General features: G+C 44.8%; 1 protein-coding gene and 1 gene segment (V, D, J or C); both read left to right on the top strand.

The window, feature by feature from the left end:
* The first annotated feature begins 5552 nt into the window (after positions 1-5552).
* Positions 5553-6625, top strand: LOC117072420. Its single transcript, XM_033192585.1, is given in 3 exon segments — positions 5553-5799; positions 5916-6050; positions 6053-6625. Coding segments are annotated over 3 exon segments (765 nt in total). The 5' UTR covers positions 5553-5624; the 3' UTR covers positions 6508-6625.
* Positions 6626-10278: 3653 nt separating this feature from the next.
* Positions 10279-11040, top strand: LOC117072433. The segment is given in 2 exon segments: positions 10279-10418; positions 10529-11040. Coding segments are annotated over 2 exon segments (474 nt in total).
* Positions 11041-17358: the final 6318 nt, after the last annotated feature.

Raw genomic sequence — 17358 nt, 5'->3', positions numbered from 1 at the left:
ATTTGTGGAGTTGTGCAACAATCACCGTGATCCAGCTGTAAAACATTTCATCCTCCCCACCCAGAAAGTTCCTTTGTGCTCATTTTCAGTCAGTCCCTGCTTCTGCCCCCAGCATCAAGGCCTGGGGTCTTTGCCAGGCTCCTCTCCTATTCAGTAGTCACTGAAAGTAAATGTTCTCCAGACCAGAAAGGTGGTGGATGCTCCTCAAAGCCTGCTACACTCTCAGTCTTCCCTTTTTTTCCTCAGCTACTTAGGCAGCGATATGAAATTGGCAAATGACTTAGAGGGAAAAGTGATTTGTTAGATCTCTCCTTTCTCCTTGAGATCCCAGTCCGGTAGGTTCTTACTGCCTCAGTAGCTCCAAGTGCTTTCAAACATTTGTTTTTCTATTTTGTTAAGTTTATGTAGTTGTTTTTGGTGGGAAGGCTGCTCTGCAAAAATTCAGTCTATTAACTCCGAAAGCCAGTTTTTATATTTATTAAAGGTGAGGTACAATTTTGCATGTTTTTATTTTAGGTAGAAGCCTCTTGAAGAAAGGAAGGAGTGGATTTCTCTGCTTTCCCGTTTTTATCTTCTTTTTTCCTTTTTGAGATGGAGTCTCGCTCATGTTGCCCAGGCTGGAGTGCATTGGGGTGATCTCGGCCCACTGCAACCTCTGCCTCCCATATTCAAGGGATTCTCCTGCCTCAGCCTCCAGACTAGCTGGGATTACAGGTGCATGCCACCACATCCAGGTAATTTTTATATTTTTAATAGAGACGGAGTTTCACCATGTTGGCCAGGATGGTCTCGTCCTCTTGACCTCATGATTCACCCGCCTCGGCCTCCCGAAGTGTTGGGATTACAGGCATGAGCCACCATGCCTGGCTGCATATCTCTATTTCTAAGACCTCAACATCCCTGCTGCCTTTGGTCCACCATGGCACAGAGTCTTGACATGTTTGATCTTTTGCCACAAGGAGGAGCTGTGACTCTACTGAGATTAAGGGAACTCAGAGGAAGGACAGAGCATTCTCCACATGGGAGACAGTTAAAAGAAATATCGGGTTTATTTACAACAGGGGAAAATATGGTCTGCAGAAGCTGTGTTAATGCTGAAATGTGAGAGGTTAAATACAGACTGTTCATTTGCCTTGCTGTGCAGGTGTTTTTGTTCTAGCAAAGAGCCTAGACTGCCAGATTTGTTGCACGTGACCCTGCATGGGATGAGAAAGGGGAGAGTTTGAGCTGGGAAAGAGGAGAGCTCACAGGCAGATGCCAGTGGAGGACCCATTCCTGAGAGGAATAAGAGAGGCTCTGGATGCTGGGCCTCTGCTCCAGCTCAATCCTGCCATGAAATGACTTCCTGAGATGTGGGCAGTGAGCCTGACAAACCAGGGCTTCCTCAAGGGATCTTGCAAAGAGAGTAATTACCAAGGGAAATCTACTTATCAGACCAAAGAATACCTGGAGAGCCATTCCCCTGACTCTAAATGATTAAAGACTTAAGCTAGAAAGGTTTTTTTTTTTTTTCTTTTTCCTCTTCTGGATGTTCCTCTAAGTTCTTGGAGCAGGAATTTCTAAGGATTAGAAATCTGTCTCCTGGGTCTGAGCAAATGATTCTATCAAAACAACATCATCAGACTCCCTTCCAGCTTCCATCTTCAACATCTATCCCTGTCTCCCAAGACCCATGGAAGCTAGACTTGTCCAGATGTCAAAAGATGATGCCAAACAGTTGGAGATGGGAAAGAAGGTGGCGTGGACAGACCTCCAGGATGCACATCTGAAACAGGCTCTTCGTTTTGTTTTCACTACAGGCTCCTGTTTCACCTTTTCAAAAAGCATTTGGAATTTCCCTTACTTCTTAGAAATGCAAAAATACAGTAAAGATACACTTTACATAGGCTCTAGCTATTCATCAGGATGGAGCTTCAGAGTATCTCTATACTCTACCAGATATATTCTAGCATGCTGCCTGGAAGTGAAAGTCTAGCCAGACAGTTTAACAGGAAAACCATTAGCCGTGCTGTGGAGGTTAATTTTGCAGTTTATCTTGGAATGGAAGAAAAGCATGTATTGAAGGCAGGAAACTCCTTTCTACATGCTAGATTCTAAATTTCTTAACTTTCTGTAGTATGAGCCATTTTCAAATGTGCTAAAAGTTATAAAAGCAGACTACGCGAAACACACACTTCTAAGGTCAATATTAAATATTTAAAGTGACTAACTAAGAGTTGGAGAGTCAGGGTCCCCCTGGGCTTTTCAAACTCCTACCCTCACAACAAATCTAGAACTTCTTCTCAGTAACAAAAATAAGATGACGTATAATCATTTTTCATTGTTAATAAACAATCTCTATCCATCATGGCATTGCATTTAATTTGTGTTAATTGTTGCTAACAAATGACTACAGATTAAACATTGGTGATCCATATAATAATAGAAATAATAAATGCAAATGTTTTAAGTGGACAAACAATTTTAATAACTCAACAGGCAAATAGCATGAACTGACACTTTGCAAAGGTGAGGGACACATGGCCTGTGACAGGATGTCTTATCTGGCTTTGGTCTGAATTTCATTTGGAAAACTGGCAGCTGCTGGTTGACCTGCAGAGATATGATCCCATGAGCTGAGATGCGTGTTGACTTTTGTATTTTTTTTGTCAGCTTGAAATAATTTTTTAAAATCAGGGTCATTGTCTCCAGTAACAAGCAGCCAGCTGGGTCGAATGGAAGTGAAACCACGGCCCTTGTCCCATTGCAGACCTGGAAACCCAGTGATGAGCAACAGTGAAGACAGAGACAGAATCAGATGACATGAAATCGACATCAGATTCTTCTCAGGAAACTAAATGTGACATAATTGGGCACAAGAGATTGTTTGTCCATTCTATTCCACCCGAGGAGACAGCACGGTTTTCCCGTGAGTTCTTGGGGAGCTGGAGGAGGGAGACAGCTCTGCCAAGTGGAGTGGTTTCCTCATGAGAAGTGTAAAAAGAAGAGGCGGAGATGGAAATTTTGACTCTAGAAGGGTGGAAGATTTTGCTTGTAAACATATCAACACACTTGCCTTTCCCGCTAAGACGCAAACTTTGGGGGAACTGCCCAAATATAAGACGGGGTTTAACTATAGGGCAGCCAAAAATAGACCCATGTTCAAAATATGCATCGTGGTATCATTCAGTTCGACGTGTTCTGGTTCTTCTGCAGGCTTCTGTCTCATTCCCTTTGCCCCTACAACTCTCCGCCTTTTTGTAGATTAAGTTATCTCCATGATAAAATTATTATATTTTCTTCTTTCTTTGACTTTCTTGTTGGAAGCCTGGCTCTTCCCAGGGATCCCAGCGTCTATCGTCTCTCCCTTCTGTAGCTTTTTTCCCCTTCTGCAGCATAGTGGGCCCTGTCAGAAAATACATACATGATCAAGTTATTTGTTCCTTTTTATCCTTTGGACAATTCTTTTTTTTTTTTGGTTGAGACTGAGTCTCGCTCTGTCATCCAGACTGGAGTGCAGTGTCACAATCTTGGCTCACTGCAAGCTCCGCCTCCTGGGTTCGCGCCTTCTCCTGCCTCAGCCTCCTGAATAGCTGGGACTACAGGCTCCGGACACCATGCCCTCCTAATTGTTTTGTATTTTTAGTAGACACGGTGCTTCCCCATGTTAGCCAGGATAGTCTCGATCTCCTGACCTAGTGATCCGCCCGCCTCAGCCTCCCAAAGTGCTGGGATTACAGGCATGAGCCACTGCGCCTGGCCTAGACAATTCTTGAAGGACAATAAAACACTTTTGCTTTTCATGTCTCCTGTAAAACACAAACGAAAACAACACCCAGAACTAACATTGCCTCATGTGAGGCTAGTTTCTTTCTATCAGTTTCATTCCAGTGCCTCTCCCAGATGCTGTCCATGTGATTTGGTAAAAACCCTTGCGTAAAATAGTGAGATACATATTTATTTGTTTACTCTTTAAGATTGGTTACATCTTTATATAGTTATCATCACCATCATATACAGCCTCTTGTCATTTCACTATCTTCCCTCCCTTCCTTCCTTCCTCACTAGAAAAGCCTCCCATGTCAGCTGTGTGGTGCAATGAGGTAAGTACTGAATAAGACCCACATCCAGCGGGTCCCTGGTTTATGTTCACAGAATTTTAGAACTAGACAGAATGTTGAAAATTATTTACTTCTGCCCACTGTTTCATAGATCAGGAAATGGGATGCTTTAGAAAAAGTATTTAAATGCAAGCAGTAACTATATTGCTGGCCTCCATGTAACATGCATTTCATATTCTTAGTCTACAGGTAATGTGTGAATGTGTTTTTGCTCCTATTGGATTATAAGCATCATAAGAGTGAGAATATTGTTTACTCATGCTTGGCACTAAGTAGACATTCAATGACTATAAACAAAGAAAGCATTCTTGATGTTCCAAGAAGGATAGTGGTCATTTTTCTTTTGTTTAGTTCAAGTTCTGTGTTTAGTAAATCACAAATGAACCATCAGGGTCTGTGTTTGCAGGGGATTCACCTGTAGATGACAACGCTACCAAAGTGTGTGTGTGTATGTGTGTGTGAAATGCCATTCTGGCTGTGCTGGTCCCTGGTTTTCCTCCTGGAGGTTCCTGCCCTGGGGCCACTGACAGAGGCATTGAGATCTGAGTGCTGGACCTTGCTGACCAGAGCAGGAGGAACTGTGGCCCTGCCACACCCCCAAGGTTGGGTGTTTGATGGGTGGCAGAGGAGAGGAGTACCATGGGCAAGAATAAAGGGGACAGGAGTCCTCAACAGGGGAAAATTCAGAAAACATGAAGGCATGTTGTGTTGTCACATTGGCATCAGGTGGGTAGGGCCCAAGGATGCCACTAAGCATCCTACCTGCACAGGTCAGCCCCCCACAACAAACAATCACCTGATCCAACATGGCACTAGTGCTGAAGTTGAGAAACTCTGCAATAAGCTTGTGTTGTAAACTTCATACCAAGAAGGAGGATTATCTGCAGACAACTCAAGGGCAGTGACATCACCTACTTTTGTTTTCCCTGACTGCTGTGTTGTTGACCTTCATCGCCGTTCTTTCCCAGCACACGGTGTCTGCATGTTGTCCAACAGCCTCCTGTTTCCTCATAGATCTACCCCTTGGACAGATAAGAACATCAGAGGGAGCCGGGCTGCAGTTCACTCCCAACAATGACCCTTCAACAGGGTTTTCTCTGAACTAGCATCACAGTCATGTGGGTTAGGTGGCTGTAGCTGGTACTCAGGTGAAATCTTAGGCCAGTCTCTTCTGAAACAGGGGGACTGCTGACCATTAATCAGACCTTCAAGTGAACAAAGATTCAAGAGAGCAAAACAGTGTTCTGCATTATTGTGAAGGGGAAGCAAAGGATTCAGAGAGGAACAGCAGCCTGACTCTTGGGGAAGGGCATGAAAGGGAGAGGAAGGGAGGAGGTGGTCAATCCGGGGTAAGAAGCAAGGAGGGAAGGGGCTAATGGCACAGGAATGACTGTCAGAGACATCCTGAAGGCCACAATTCAACCCTCTCAACTTTTCCCAGAAGTTCCAAAAACTCCTTTAAAGCAGCAAGTGTAGGGCGTGAAAAGGAGGAGCCATGCTAGAGGAGAGCCTGGGAATGGGGAAATGATTACAGGCTGTGACCTCACTGGCGCAGCCCCTCTCAGCGGCAGTGGAAAGCACAGCCTAGACTTCTCACCACTGCACACCAGAATCCTGCCCTGGGCCTTGCCTGGTCTGCCCAACTCTGTCATGGGCTGCAGGCTCCTCTGCTGTGTGGCCCTCTGCCTCCTCCAAGCAGGTGAGTCCTGGGCCCAGGTGACATGATCCTGTTGGAGTCCCTAAGTCTTTTCACCATGACAACAGCAGCAGGCTACCTCCTGGGATTTGCCTGAATTCTGCATCTTTCCTTTGCAGGTTCCTTGGACACAGCTGTTTCCCAGACTCCAAAATACCTGGTCACACAGACGGGAAAGAAGGAGTCCCTTAAATGTGAACAAAATCTGGGCCATGATACTATGTATTGGTATAAGCAGGACTCCAAGAAATTGCTGAGATAATGTTTAGCTACAATAGTGAGGTGCTCATTTTAAATGAAACAGTTCCAAATCGCATCTCACCTGACTCTCCAGACAAAGCTCATTTAATTCTTCACATCAAGTCCCTGGAGCTTGGTGACTCTGCTGTGTATTTCTGTGCCAGCAGCCAAGGCACAGCCCTGCAGAGTCACCGCATTCCTGTGCACAAACCTCCCAGCTCAGCCAGGAAGCTGTGGGCCAGTGTGTGCACCTGCACCCAAGGCTCCAGTCTCCACTCCCTGATGGCCTCTGATGGAGTTTCAGTCTGTAGTACAGCGGCTAGTGCACCCAGTGGAGAAATCCTCTATTTTACACACACGAAAGTCTCACGGAATTGTTTCTCAGCTAGAGCAGGGCCTCACAACAAAGCCACTGAAGTATTAGGGCTCCACAAACAAAAACGGAGCCTGTCCCATGCACTGAAGATCTGAACTGGTGGAGGAAGCTATTTCTTGTGTTTCTATGCTGCACACATGTGTTCATATTTTATATAACATTATGAAAAAAATATGATTGCTAAAAATGGTTGATGAGCACAACGAGGGGAAGGAAATATTTCTAAGATCAAGAGACAATTCTGATGATCAGTAAGTACTTTATTTAACAGAAAAATATGGGAGAGGCATGAAATTCCATGGCAATAGGTAAACTGGAAAGTGTTGAGGAGAAGCTGGTGGAGGCAGCCTTGTGCCTTGTAGGCTCCTTCTCTTCAAGAAGGGTGACCAGCAAGCGTCTCTCCCAATTCTGATGAAGGTCATCTTGAACTCTCCTCAAGAGCAGGCAATAGTCAGATGACTGGGAATATTGGGAGACCTGAAAGGACTTTGGACACAAATCTCTAGGCAGTGGTGAGTCATTGGTCCTACTGCATGTGAAACAACGTGATGAAACTGATATTTTGGTACAGGAACACTGGTAGTAGTATGGATCAGAAAGGAGATAGATTTTTGGGTGGCATGAAGAATTAGGAGACTTCTAAATATCCTACATGAAAGATTAGAAAGATTTTATGTGAAGCATTGTGGACAACATAGGCTTGAGGCTCTGGGTTATGTTATTTCTTGGAAATAGTATTGGGTTTTATTCTGGGAGGGTTGAATATATGACTAGCTAGGGTCTACTTCAGCTTTGCCCTCCCTCTTAGGGAGCCCCAGCATGGGGTCATCATTGCTAGTGCATGCCTTTCCAGGGTCTTAGTGGGAATCATGTTGTTCCCACCATGACTCTCTACTCTCACTGGGTCTGAAAGCCAATTCCTTCCGGCCCTGAGTATCTTCTGACATCCCTACCCATGTCTTCAGCCTTCCAGAGTTTGTTCCCTGCTGGGCCTTCAGGAGTGCCACCCTATGCATGCACAACTTAGGATCTGACCCAGAAAGAAATACAAAAAATAAAAAAAATTTTCTTATACAGGTTCTTGGGGCTCCTTGTTAGTACTCTGTGTCCTAAATCCCGGCTGTCTTGGAGTCAGTTATGTCCTCTTATCTTCAATCATATATACTACTTCTATTTTATATAAATACATTTACTTGGCTTCTCTTCATATTTACCATTCCACTTTTCACTCTTCTTGCAATTCACACGGTCCTGAGATCATTTTCCTTCTTAGGTCCATCCCTAATTCAGATGACTTGAACTCTCTGGTCACCACCCCTTGTTGTGGGAAATGCTTATGTTAGCTATTGTCCTCAGGACAATTAAACCCTTCACTTTCGCCATTATTCAAGTTTTCAGTTTAAATTCTATTGCTTTTTATTATTTCCCTGGCAATTTGGTTTACTTATTGGGAGCCAAACATACAACACGATTTTATTTGTTCGCATTTGTTCTACTTCTTTGTAGAAGGGCCAAAGGATTTTCTTGCTGAAGTAGATACCAATTGAAACAATTTTAATGGTAATGATACTAGTGTTTAAAACAAGGCTAATTTTAGGTTTTTATCTAGTGAATAGAATATCTCCAACTGTAGCAGGTTAGAGATCAATCCTATATGTAACCTGTTGAGAGGGAGAATATTCAACACCCTTAAATTCTAATCTACATCCTTTACATTTTTTATGTTTGTTATTTGGGCCACATTGAAAATCTGATGAAATTTATACATTAGAAGAATGCTAAAGTTTTCCTCCTGACCGAGCACATCCCCAGGTTAAAACAAATCTAAATTATAAACCCTTGACTTAAATCATGCATAAGTGTCTTCCCTCGGCCCAGTGTAGATTTACATATAATATAGATTTACGACCGTAATCTCAGTCCTACAATTATAATTATCATCACAAAATGGTAATACTGATGTAATACAACAATAGATAATAAAAATCACTTAGAAAGTATGAATCATCTCATTTTGTGTTTATTTGTGTTCATTTGTATCTTCAAATGGTCTAGAATGAAAAGTCAATATGGGCATAACAGTACATTTTAAGAAAATTGATGATATTCTAATAACTAAATGGTCACAAAGCATAAATAGCTTCTGCAGTGAAGTAGAGAAGACCCATTGGAAGTCATCCAGCTGGTTTCTAGTTGGAAAGCTCTCCACAGAACTGATGACCAATTTGGTTTCTAACATTTGAGAAATGGAAGGGCTTTGGAGATCATCTCATTTCCGCTCTCCTGATTTAATACGTGAGGAAATATGGTATCACATATATGAAGTGATTGAACAATGACATACTGATTATATGTATCAAACTTTATGTAAGATACATTTTTATTCTTTAGTTGTTTTCTGAATATGTTGAATTGCCCTACTCAAATAGAATTCTGGGGGTGAAAATGTTAGTGATTTTGTGCTTGCTCTTAGCTGTTGCTCACGGAGTATTTGTTGAACAACTCAGACTGGCCCACAAGTTCCAGAGGGCTGGGGTACTGTCTGTTCTGCTCATTACTAGGGATCCAGACACAGACAATTTTCTTTTCTTTTCTTTTCTTTTCTTTCCTTTTCTTTGTTTCATTTCATTTCTTTTCGTTTCTTTTTTTTCTTTTGAGGGGCTTGGTGGGTGCAGGGTCTTACTCTGTCCTGAGTGCAGTGATGCAATCAAGACTCACTACAGCCTTGACTTCCATGGCTCAAGCAATCCTTCCACTTCAGCCTCTTGAATAGCTGGGACTACAGACATGCACCACTACATCTGGCTAATTTTTTGCAATTTTTGTAGAGAGAAGGTGTTGGGATGGTGCCCAGACTCAGCCATAGACAATTTCTGTTGAGTAAAAATTTAGAATGTCCTAGGTGTGTGGATACCTGGTGTTCTGGCTGCTGACTCTCTGTGTTGTTGCCAATACTTCCTCTTCACTCTTCCCTGACCTTTGAAACCCATCCCTGCTGCTCAGGGATGTGGGATATGGATCCAGTCTGGATGCTGACACTGGGTTGGTGATTGGCCAAATGCTGCTTTGGCCACAGGGAGGAGCTGTGCTTCCGTGAAACCTCTGAGGCAGGGACCTGGGGAAGGGATAGAGAGTAAGAGGATAGATGGGCCAGGAGGGATCTTGCCCACGGGGAGCCATGCGTACCTCTAATGAGAGCGTGACCGTACTCAGGTCAAGCACACTAACATCAGATTCAAGCTGATTTCTCTTTCCTTTGCACCACACACACCTTGTGTTGTTCTTTTTCAGTATCCTGTGTATGTTAGCTCTAAGCCCAGCCAAGCCCCATGCCCTCCACTTCAGGGACAGAGGGTGGCTCGTCCCATTCGTGCTCCCTCAGCTCCCTCCCCAGTGCCTGGTTGCTGGTTGGCATCAGTCATGCCCTTGAATGCTGGGCGCTGGTCCACACTGCATCTGTGGTCACGCAGTCATCCTCCCTCCACAAAGCCGGGCAAAAAGGGCTCCACTGTGCTTAGACATTGAGGGAAGGGACACTTTGAATGGTTCTGTCTTGTGTGATCCCACAGGACAGAGAGAGATTCCTTGAATGGGAGTGGTCTGTTGCTGAGAGGAATCCTGAAAGACAGGGAGACAGAGAGAGAGGGAGGATCCACATAATGAGGAAGCAGCTGAGAGCAAAGAGCCCCTGCCAGAGGACTATCCTTGGGGGGTAAAAAGCTGGCTCTGCCCTTTCTCCCCAGCCCATTCATTCCAGCCCAGACTATTCAAATCTACCTTCTATCAGGACCTAGAAAGGGTGTAAAACGGCTAGGAAGAAACATCCCCTGGGTCTGGGGAAACTGTCAGGAGCAGTGACATCACAGAAAAACCACCAATCAGGGCCAAGGAGACCAGAGCCCAGCCCATCGCCCAGAGGACCCCAGTCAGAGGCCTCATCTCAGACCCGAGGCTAGCATGGGGTGCAGGCTACTCTGCCGTGTGGTTCTGTGTCTCCTGGGAGCAGGTGAGTTAGCTTCAAATCGACTGTCCTTGAACTCCAAGTCTTTTCCTTGTGGCTGCAGCAACAACCCTCCTCCTGGGCGCTGCGTGAATTTTGTCCCTGTTTCCCTACAGTCCCCACAGACACTGGAGTTACCCAAACACCAAAGCACCTGGTCATGGGAATGACAAATAAGAAGTCTTTGAAATGTGAACAACATATGGGACACAGGGCTATGTACTGGTACAAGCAGAAAGCTAAGAAGCCACTGGAGCTCATGTTTATCTACAACTATGAGAAACTCTCTATTAATGAAAGTGTGCCCAGTCGCTTCTCACCTGAATGCTCCAAGAGCTCTCTCTTAAACCTTCACCTACAAGCCCTGCAGCCAGAAGACTCAGCCCTGTATCTCTGCGCCAGCAGCCAAGACACAGCCTTGCAGAGTCACCGCGTTCCTGTGCAGAAACCTTCAGAGCCTGCGAGGAAGCTGTGGGGGCCACGGAGGGCTCGGGTGAGCATTTCCTGCAAGAGCCCCGACAGAAGCTTCAGAACATCATAGCACCTGCTGATTCATCCATGTGGCAACTTTACATCCTGTGCTCATATTTAGAGTGTGGGTTTTCTTTTGCCTGAGTGTGACTCTGTCCTGTCAACTGATTTGAAAAAAATGACAAACATATTCAGATCTACTTTTAAAAAATGCTTTTTTAAATCATGAAATAGGCCGGGCATGGTGGCTCACCCCTGTGATCCCACCACTTTGGGAGGCCGAGAGGGGCAGATCATGAGGTCAGGAGTTTGAAACCTGCCTGGTCTATATGGTGAAATCCCGTCACTACTTAAAATACAAAAAATTAGCTGGACATGGTGGCATGCGCCTGTAATCCCAGCTCTGTAGTCCCAGCTACTCAGGAGGCTGAGACAGAGAATTGCTTGAGCCTGGAAAGCAGAGGTTGCAGTGAGCCAAGATTGCACCACTTTACTCCAGCCTGGAAAACAGAGTGAGATTCCATCTCAAAAAAAAAAAAAAAAAAAAAAAGAAAGAAAAGAAAAAGAAATCATGAAATAAAGCAAACACCCTCTAAAAAAGATTGTTTAGCTTAAGATTACATAAGAACCCTCCAAGCAATCACCTGTGTCACCACAGAGTCACACCCTGCACTGGGCCAGACACCGCCCTGTGAGGAGCTGAGTTCTCCTGACACTTCATGCTCAGTGGTTTCCATGACTCTTCTTTGGGACCAAGGGTTCCCTTCATTATAGGTTTTTGTCATGCAGAGTCAAGCAGCTCTGAGCATTGTGAAATCAGAGAACGAACTTCCAGGCAAGGATCCCACTGCAGAAGCCAGCTGGAGAGGACAGTAAGAGACTCACCCTTTGAGAAATGGGTTTGAGAAATATGTATCTATTTTCACCACTTCTCTATTCTATATTCCTGCTTGTCTATTCCATAATTTCTCCTTTTAGCACTCAAAGCTAGACTGTGAATCCTAGCTCTGATCAAAGCTCCAAATGTGCACAGACACCTTCTCTGAATCCTTAAGGCAGCAAACCTGCCTCTGTCTGCTCCACTTGCTGCAGAGCCCGTAGATCATGGTCTAGAAGCTTCCTGACTCATCCACTCTCCTTCCCTCAGCTGGAAGTCTCCTTGATAGTTTCAGGTCTCAGCTACTCCCTGGATTTCCTCTCCAGACTGACACTTGAAGGAATATGTTTCCCACTTTGTTCTCTTTATTCCCAATGCCCTGCCCTACTTCCACCTTATAATGCCCCAATTTGTTAGATGCTAACCTTTCTGTTCTTCTTGGTGCCCTTTTAAAATGCTGTGTGTGTTGCTATTATAACTTTTCAATTTTGTTGCAGGCTTTGATTTCCTTATCTGTTCCTTCAACTAGATTATGAGTTTCTGAAGAAAATATTGTATGTTAAAATCCCCAGTTTATGACACTGTCTCTGGCCTAGAGTAAATGCTAAGCTTCTTCTTTGCTGCACTGGGGACTTAAGCCTTGTCCAAAACATCCCCACCAATAGTCCAATAGTCCTCCAGCCTCCATTCTGGCTGGACAGGAAACCACAGTACCCACTTCTGGAAAATTCTTCCTTCTGTCGAGCCCGAAAGTCTTCTCCTCGGGCTATGAATCTTTTGCTCTCAGTCTTATACCTTGGGAACATGAGATCAGGAGAGGCATAGTAAGAAGGTAAGTAGTCAACAAAGCCAAAAGAAGATTGTGAGTTCTAAAATAGTTAAAGATGAGTCGGATAAGTGAAAATTCCAGCCCAGCAAATAAGCATTTTTCTCTTTAGGTAGCAGTTACAAATTGTGAAAGGAAATCTCAAAAGTGTCTCTCCGTTCCTGGGACATAGCATGCCAGGTGCTAGTAGTCAAAGTTGATGCTGGCTTCTTTCTAGACAATCCAGCAGAAATAGTTTCTCAGAAAAAATAGTTGGAATGGGACTAGGTAGATTGCTCTAAGATCTACCTTGAAGTCCTCTTCTTCAAAAAACCTTCTCTCATTGTGTCAATCCCCAACTGACAAGTGGTTTTCTACATAGTCTTTGAATGCTGATGAGAATAGCTTGTGCCCTATTTTTTCCTTTCACATGGTACCCATCGCAATCAGAGTCTTTCTATATATTTGTAGTCAGAGGTGTTCACTAACCAGAACAGAGCATGGGTCCTTGAGGACCTGAGACTTCAGACAGGCCTTCAAATGCTGAGAAGAAAACATCTGGTTGTGGTTCTCAAGCTTTTGGTCCTAGCAAGATGAATGAGAGGTGATTAGAATGTCTGTGGTCCTGAAAATATTGGAAGGGGACCCCCAGCTCCCACTTTCAAGGGAGAGAATGGAAAGAGGCATGTGGTGGGGTATCTGGAGCAGCTGCTGTTGCACCTTTAAGGTGTTCTGCAAATGCTGGCAAGTGAGGCGGGTGGTTGCATTAGGAAGGAGAAAAAAGAAAGTGATTAAGATACAGCCTGTGACCTTAGGAAGATCCAATTGAGTAAGGGAGACAAGTACTCACAAGAACGTGTGTTAGTATGGAAGGAAAACCCTAGGATTTTTTAGAAAGATGAAATTGGCATTGCTCCCTGAAGACCAAGGTGAAGAATCACAGAACCACACAGGGCTCAGAGAAGCCCAGACAGATCAAGTACAAGCAAACTCACTAGGTGCAACCATCACCCTATACACTAAGAAGATTTCCTGAAAGGTCCTGAGGCCTTCCCTGCTCATCACCCATGTCAGGTGCCTCAAGTTATGCAATAAAGACACTGTGACATGATATACAGTGGACCAAAGTGGTGCATTTCTTTGTATCTGTGTAGAAGGGAGGCCTGTTGGAAGGAGATAGAGACCATGCAGCATGTGGAAAGTGTCTCCGCAAAAGTGGAGTGAGTCCAGATGGGGTGTGGAAAGCAGCCTCCTGCAGATTGTGGAAGCCCCAGCTAATTGCAAAGGGCACTGGGTGGGGCAAGGCATCCCTTGTGTGATGTGTTAGAAACTGGACTGAGGTGAGGAGAGTTTCATCTCTCCTGGGTAGTCTCCCTGGCAAAGGAAGTCAGAACTTGAATGGAGGGATGAGGCCATTTACAAGGGAGAGATGGTGGCAGCCGCAGCATACATGTAGTTACATGCAAAGGGATTGATCAAATATGCAGATCTATATGGATAACAGAGCCAGTCTTCTCAGTGTTGGATAAGGAAGTTGCAAATATGGAAAGAGAGAACAGTTGACACAACAATAAACATAATATAGGATGGGAACTAGTGTGAACTCATCGCTTCTCAATATGTCTAAAGAGGAATTAAAGATACCTGTAAATATATATGTACTGTGAATATACATTTGTATGTACAGCTCTGTCCACTGTGATGCCTAAGAGTAGTTCACCCTGGAAGCACCCCAAAAGATCTAGTGTCCATATTCTGTTTTCTAAATACCATTGTCCACTAGAAGGCACCAGAACTTTTGGACAAACAGTAGATACCAAGACAGGCAGGAAAAGCCTAGAACCCCTTGTGCCATCAAGTAAGGAAATGCTCAAAGAGTGATGGGAACCCTGACAGGAAGGAGAATTTAAGAATTAACAATCCCTCTATTTCCATATCTCCTTTTGACAATGCTTCATCAACATTTAAACATTATTATTTATAAATAAAGGCTTTGAAATGAAATTTTTTTTTTTTTTTTTTAGACGGAGTCTGGCTCTGTCACCCAGGCTGGAGTGCAGTGGCCGGATCTCAGCTCACTGCAAGCTCCGCCTCCCAGGTTCACGCCATTCTCCTGCCTCCGCCTCCGAAGTAGCTGGGACTACAGGCGCCCGCCTCGTCGCCCGGCTAGTTTTTTGTATTCTTTAGTAGAGACGGGGTTTCACCGTATTAGCCAGGATGGTCTCGATCTCCTGACCTTGTGATCCGCCCGTCTCGGCCTCCCAAAGTGCTGGGATTACAGGCTTGAGCCACCGCGCCCGGCAGAAATGAAAATTATTTTTATCAGTTACATTCCAGCCTTACATACTGAGACTATGATCTGATTTCTGTACAGGTACAGATACAAATATACCAATGCCAACCATAGCACATTAGAAACGCAATTTTTAAGTGCTTAGACCTACCTTTTACCTGTGGATTTTACTGTTTTCCATTCCACCCATCTATTCGTTGACCAATTAAGCAAATACGTATTAAGCCCCTGCACTCTGTAAAGTATTTTGATAGGGGCTGTGAACCATGTAAGCTTCTGGCACAGCAGCCTGGTGAAGTCTATCCTGCTTGGCTTTCATTGTTTCAGAGCTGGGTAGAGTTGGAGAAAATTATTTCAGTCTCTCCCCACATCCAGATTTCAAGGATGAGAAAATGAGAAAGTTGGTAGATAAAATGATTTAGGCACCTAAACACCAATTACTTTAACCTTCCTAAAGCATACCCTGTAAAACTTTCCAAATTAGATGTTATCTGTAAACATGCCAAACATGTGTTTTTTTGTTTTGTTTTGTTTTGTTTTTTGAGATAGAGTCTTGCTCTGTCGCCCAGGCTGGAGTGCAGTGGCGCGATCTTGGCTCACTGCAAGCTCTGCCTCCCAAGTTCAAGTGATTCTCCTGCCTCAGCCTCCTGAGTAGCTGGGACTTCAGGTGCACGCCACCCTCACCAGCTAATTTTTTTGTATTTTTAGTAGAGATGAGGTTTCACTATATTGGCTAGGCTGGTCTGAAACTCCTGACCTCGTATTCCATCCACCTCTGCCTCCCAAAGTGCTAGGATTACAGGCATGAGCCACCGCGCCCAGCTCCCGTCAAACATGTCTTATAGCTCCTGTAATCCCTGAAGCACTTTGAGAATGAGAACATTATTCACAAAAGCTTTTTGAACAAATTAAAATGGCCCATGTGCCCATGAGAGTTGGTTTTATTCACTGCTCTACTCCTGGTCCTCAAACAGTGCCTGACGTATAGTTATGCACTCCATAAATACCTATTGGATCATATTATTTTGATATCTTAAGTGTGTATGTGGAGGCTGTTGGGTATTTCACCAGTAGGTGTTAGAGTTGCTAAGCCTTTACTTTGGTGTTTCAAATGCCTTCTTGCTTTGTGTATTCCCTGTGGAATCCCTTTGTGTATCTATGCTCCCAATGCTGTATCTGGAGGACTGGGGGCAGATGGCTGAGAAGAGAGCCATGTGCCTCTTTCACCTCCAGGAGGAGCTGTGACTTTAGTGACATTCCTGAGTCGAGTGGAGGGAGGAGAAGAGAGGCAGGAGGGAGGAAAGGACTAAGAAAGGAATCAAATGCTCTGGCATCAGGGTCTGCTCCTTGTGCTAGTTAAGAGATCATGTGTGGACAACATGAAGACACTAAAGTCCATTCCACCTGGACCTGCGTAGCCTCGTCTCTGCAGTCCCTCTGCTCATGCTTGGAGGGCCTCCTGTTATTCGAGTCTGTGTTCAGGTCTGTCATCCTAAGTAGGTGAGATGCTCCCCGGGGGTAGGGGTCACAGAGTATTCCTCTCGTGCCCCCTCAGCACCCACTGAAGGGTGCTTCCTCCCTAGTTGGTGTCACATTACTGGGTCTTAAACTTATGCACAGCTGGCCCTAGGAATGGGCTCAGCTGAGCCGGGTGAGGAGGCCTCCTGGAGTTCACAGAAATGAGAGAGGGGAGCCGGAGTGTGCTCGTCCTAGGTCCAAGACAGGCATGGGGAATGCACCTGCCCAAAGGGAAGGGGTCTGTATGTTGGGGAGGAAGGCCACTACAAGTAGAAAGAGGAAGGGGAGACCCAGTTATTCATTATGGGGAGGATGGGCAGTGGCTAAGAAAATGCAACTGTCTGAGGAAACTGCCGTGCACACCTGGCCCTGACAAGCTAGTCTAAACCCACCTCTTGAGGTGCAGGCACAAAGGTGAAAGGGAAAGAAGAAGTGTGAGCTGTGGACACTAACAGTGACACTAACAGGAGCAGAGACTTCCCAAGCAGCCCCTGTCTCAGGGCCAGGGAAGCACACCCACAAGACCAGAATGCCAAGCAGGGAGACTCAGGGTCCCCACGCCTCTGCCCGTGTGACCCTGCCATGGGCTGCAGCCTCCACTGTGGTGTGGTCCATTATCTCAGGTGAGTCCTGGATACAGGTGGGACATTTCTGTCCTTGCATTTTTTGCTTTTTTCATGGAACTGCCTCAGAAGATGCTGTCCTAGGCTTCGTCTGAATTTGGCTTCTTATTTTCACAGGCCCCACAGATACTGGAATTACCCAGACACCAAAATACCTGGTCACAGCAATGAGGAGTAAAAGGACGATGAAACGTGAGCATCTGGGACATGATTCTATATACTGGTACAGACAGAAAGCTAAGAAATCCCTGGAGTTCATGTTTTACTACAACTATAAGGAACTCATTCAAAAAGAGACTGTGCCAAGTCACTTCACGTCTGAATGCCGACAGCTCTTGTGTACACCTTCATGTGGTCAC

The sequence above is a fragment of the Trachypithecus francoisi genome, unplaced genomic scaffold, assembly GCF_009764315.1.
Source record: "Trachypithecus francoisi isolate TF-2019V2 unplaced genomic scaffold, Tfra_2.0 Lachesis_group4, whole genome shotgun sequence".
Classification (NCBI taxonomy): Eukaryota; Metazoa; Chordata; class Mammalia; order Primates; family Cercopithecidae; genus Trachypithecus; species Trachypithecus francoisi.
The sequence above is the reverse complement of the archived record's forward strand: the minus strand, read 5'-3'. Positions and strand labels throughout refer to the sequence as shown.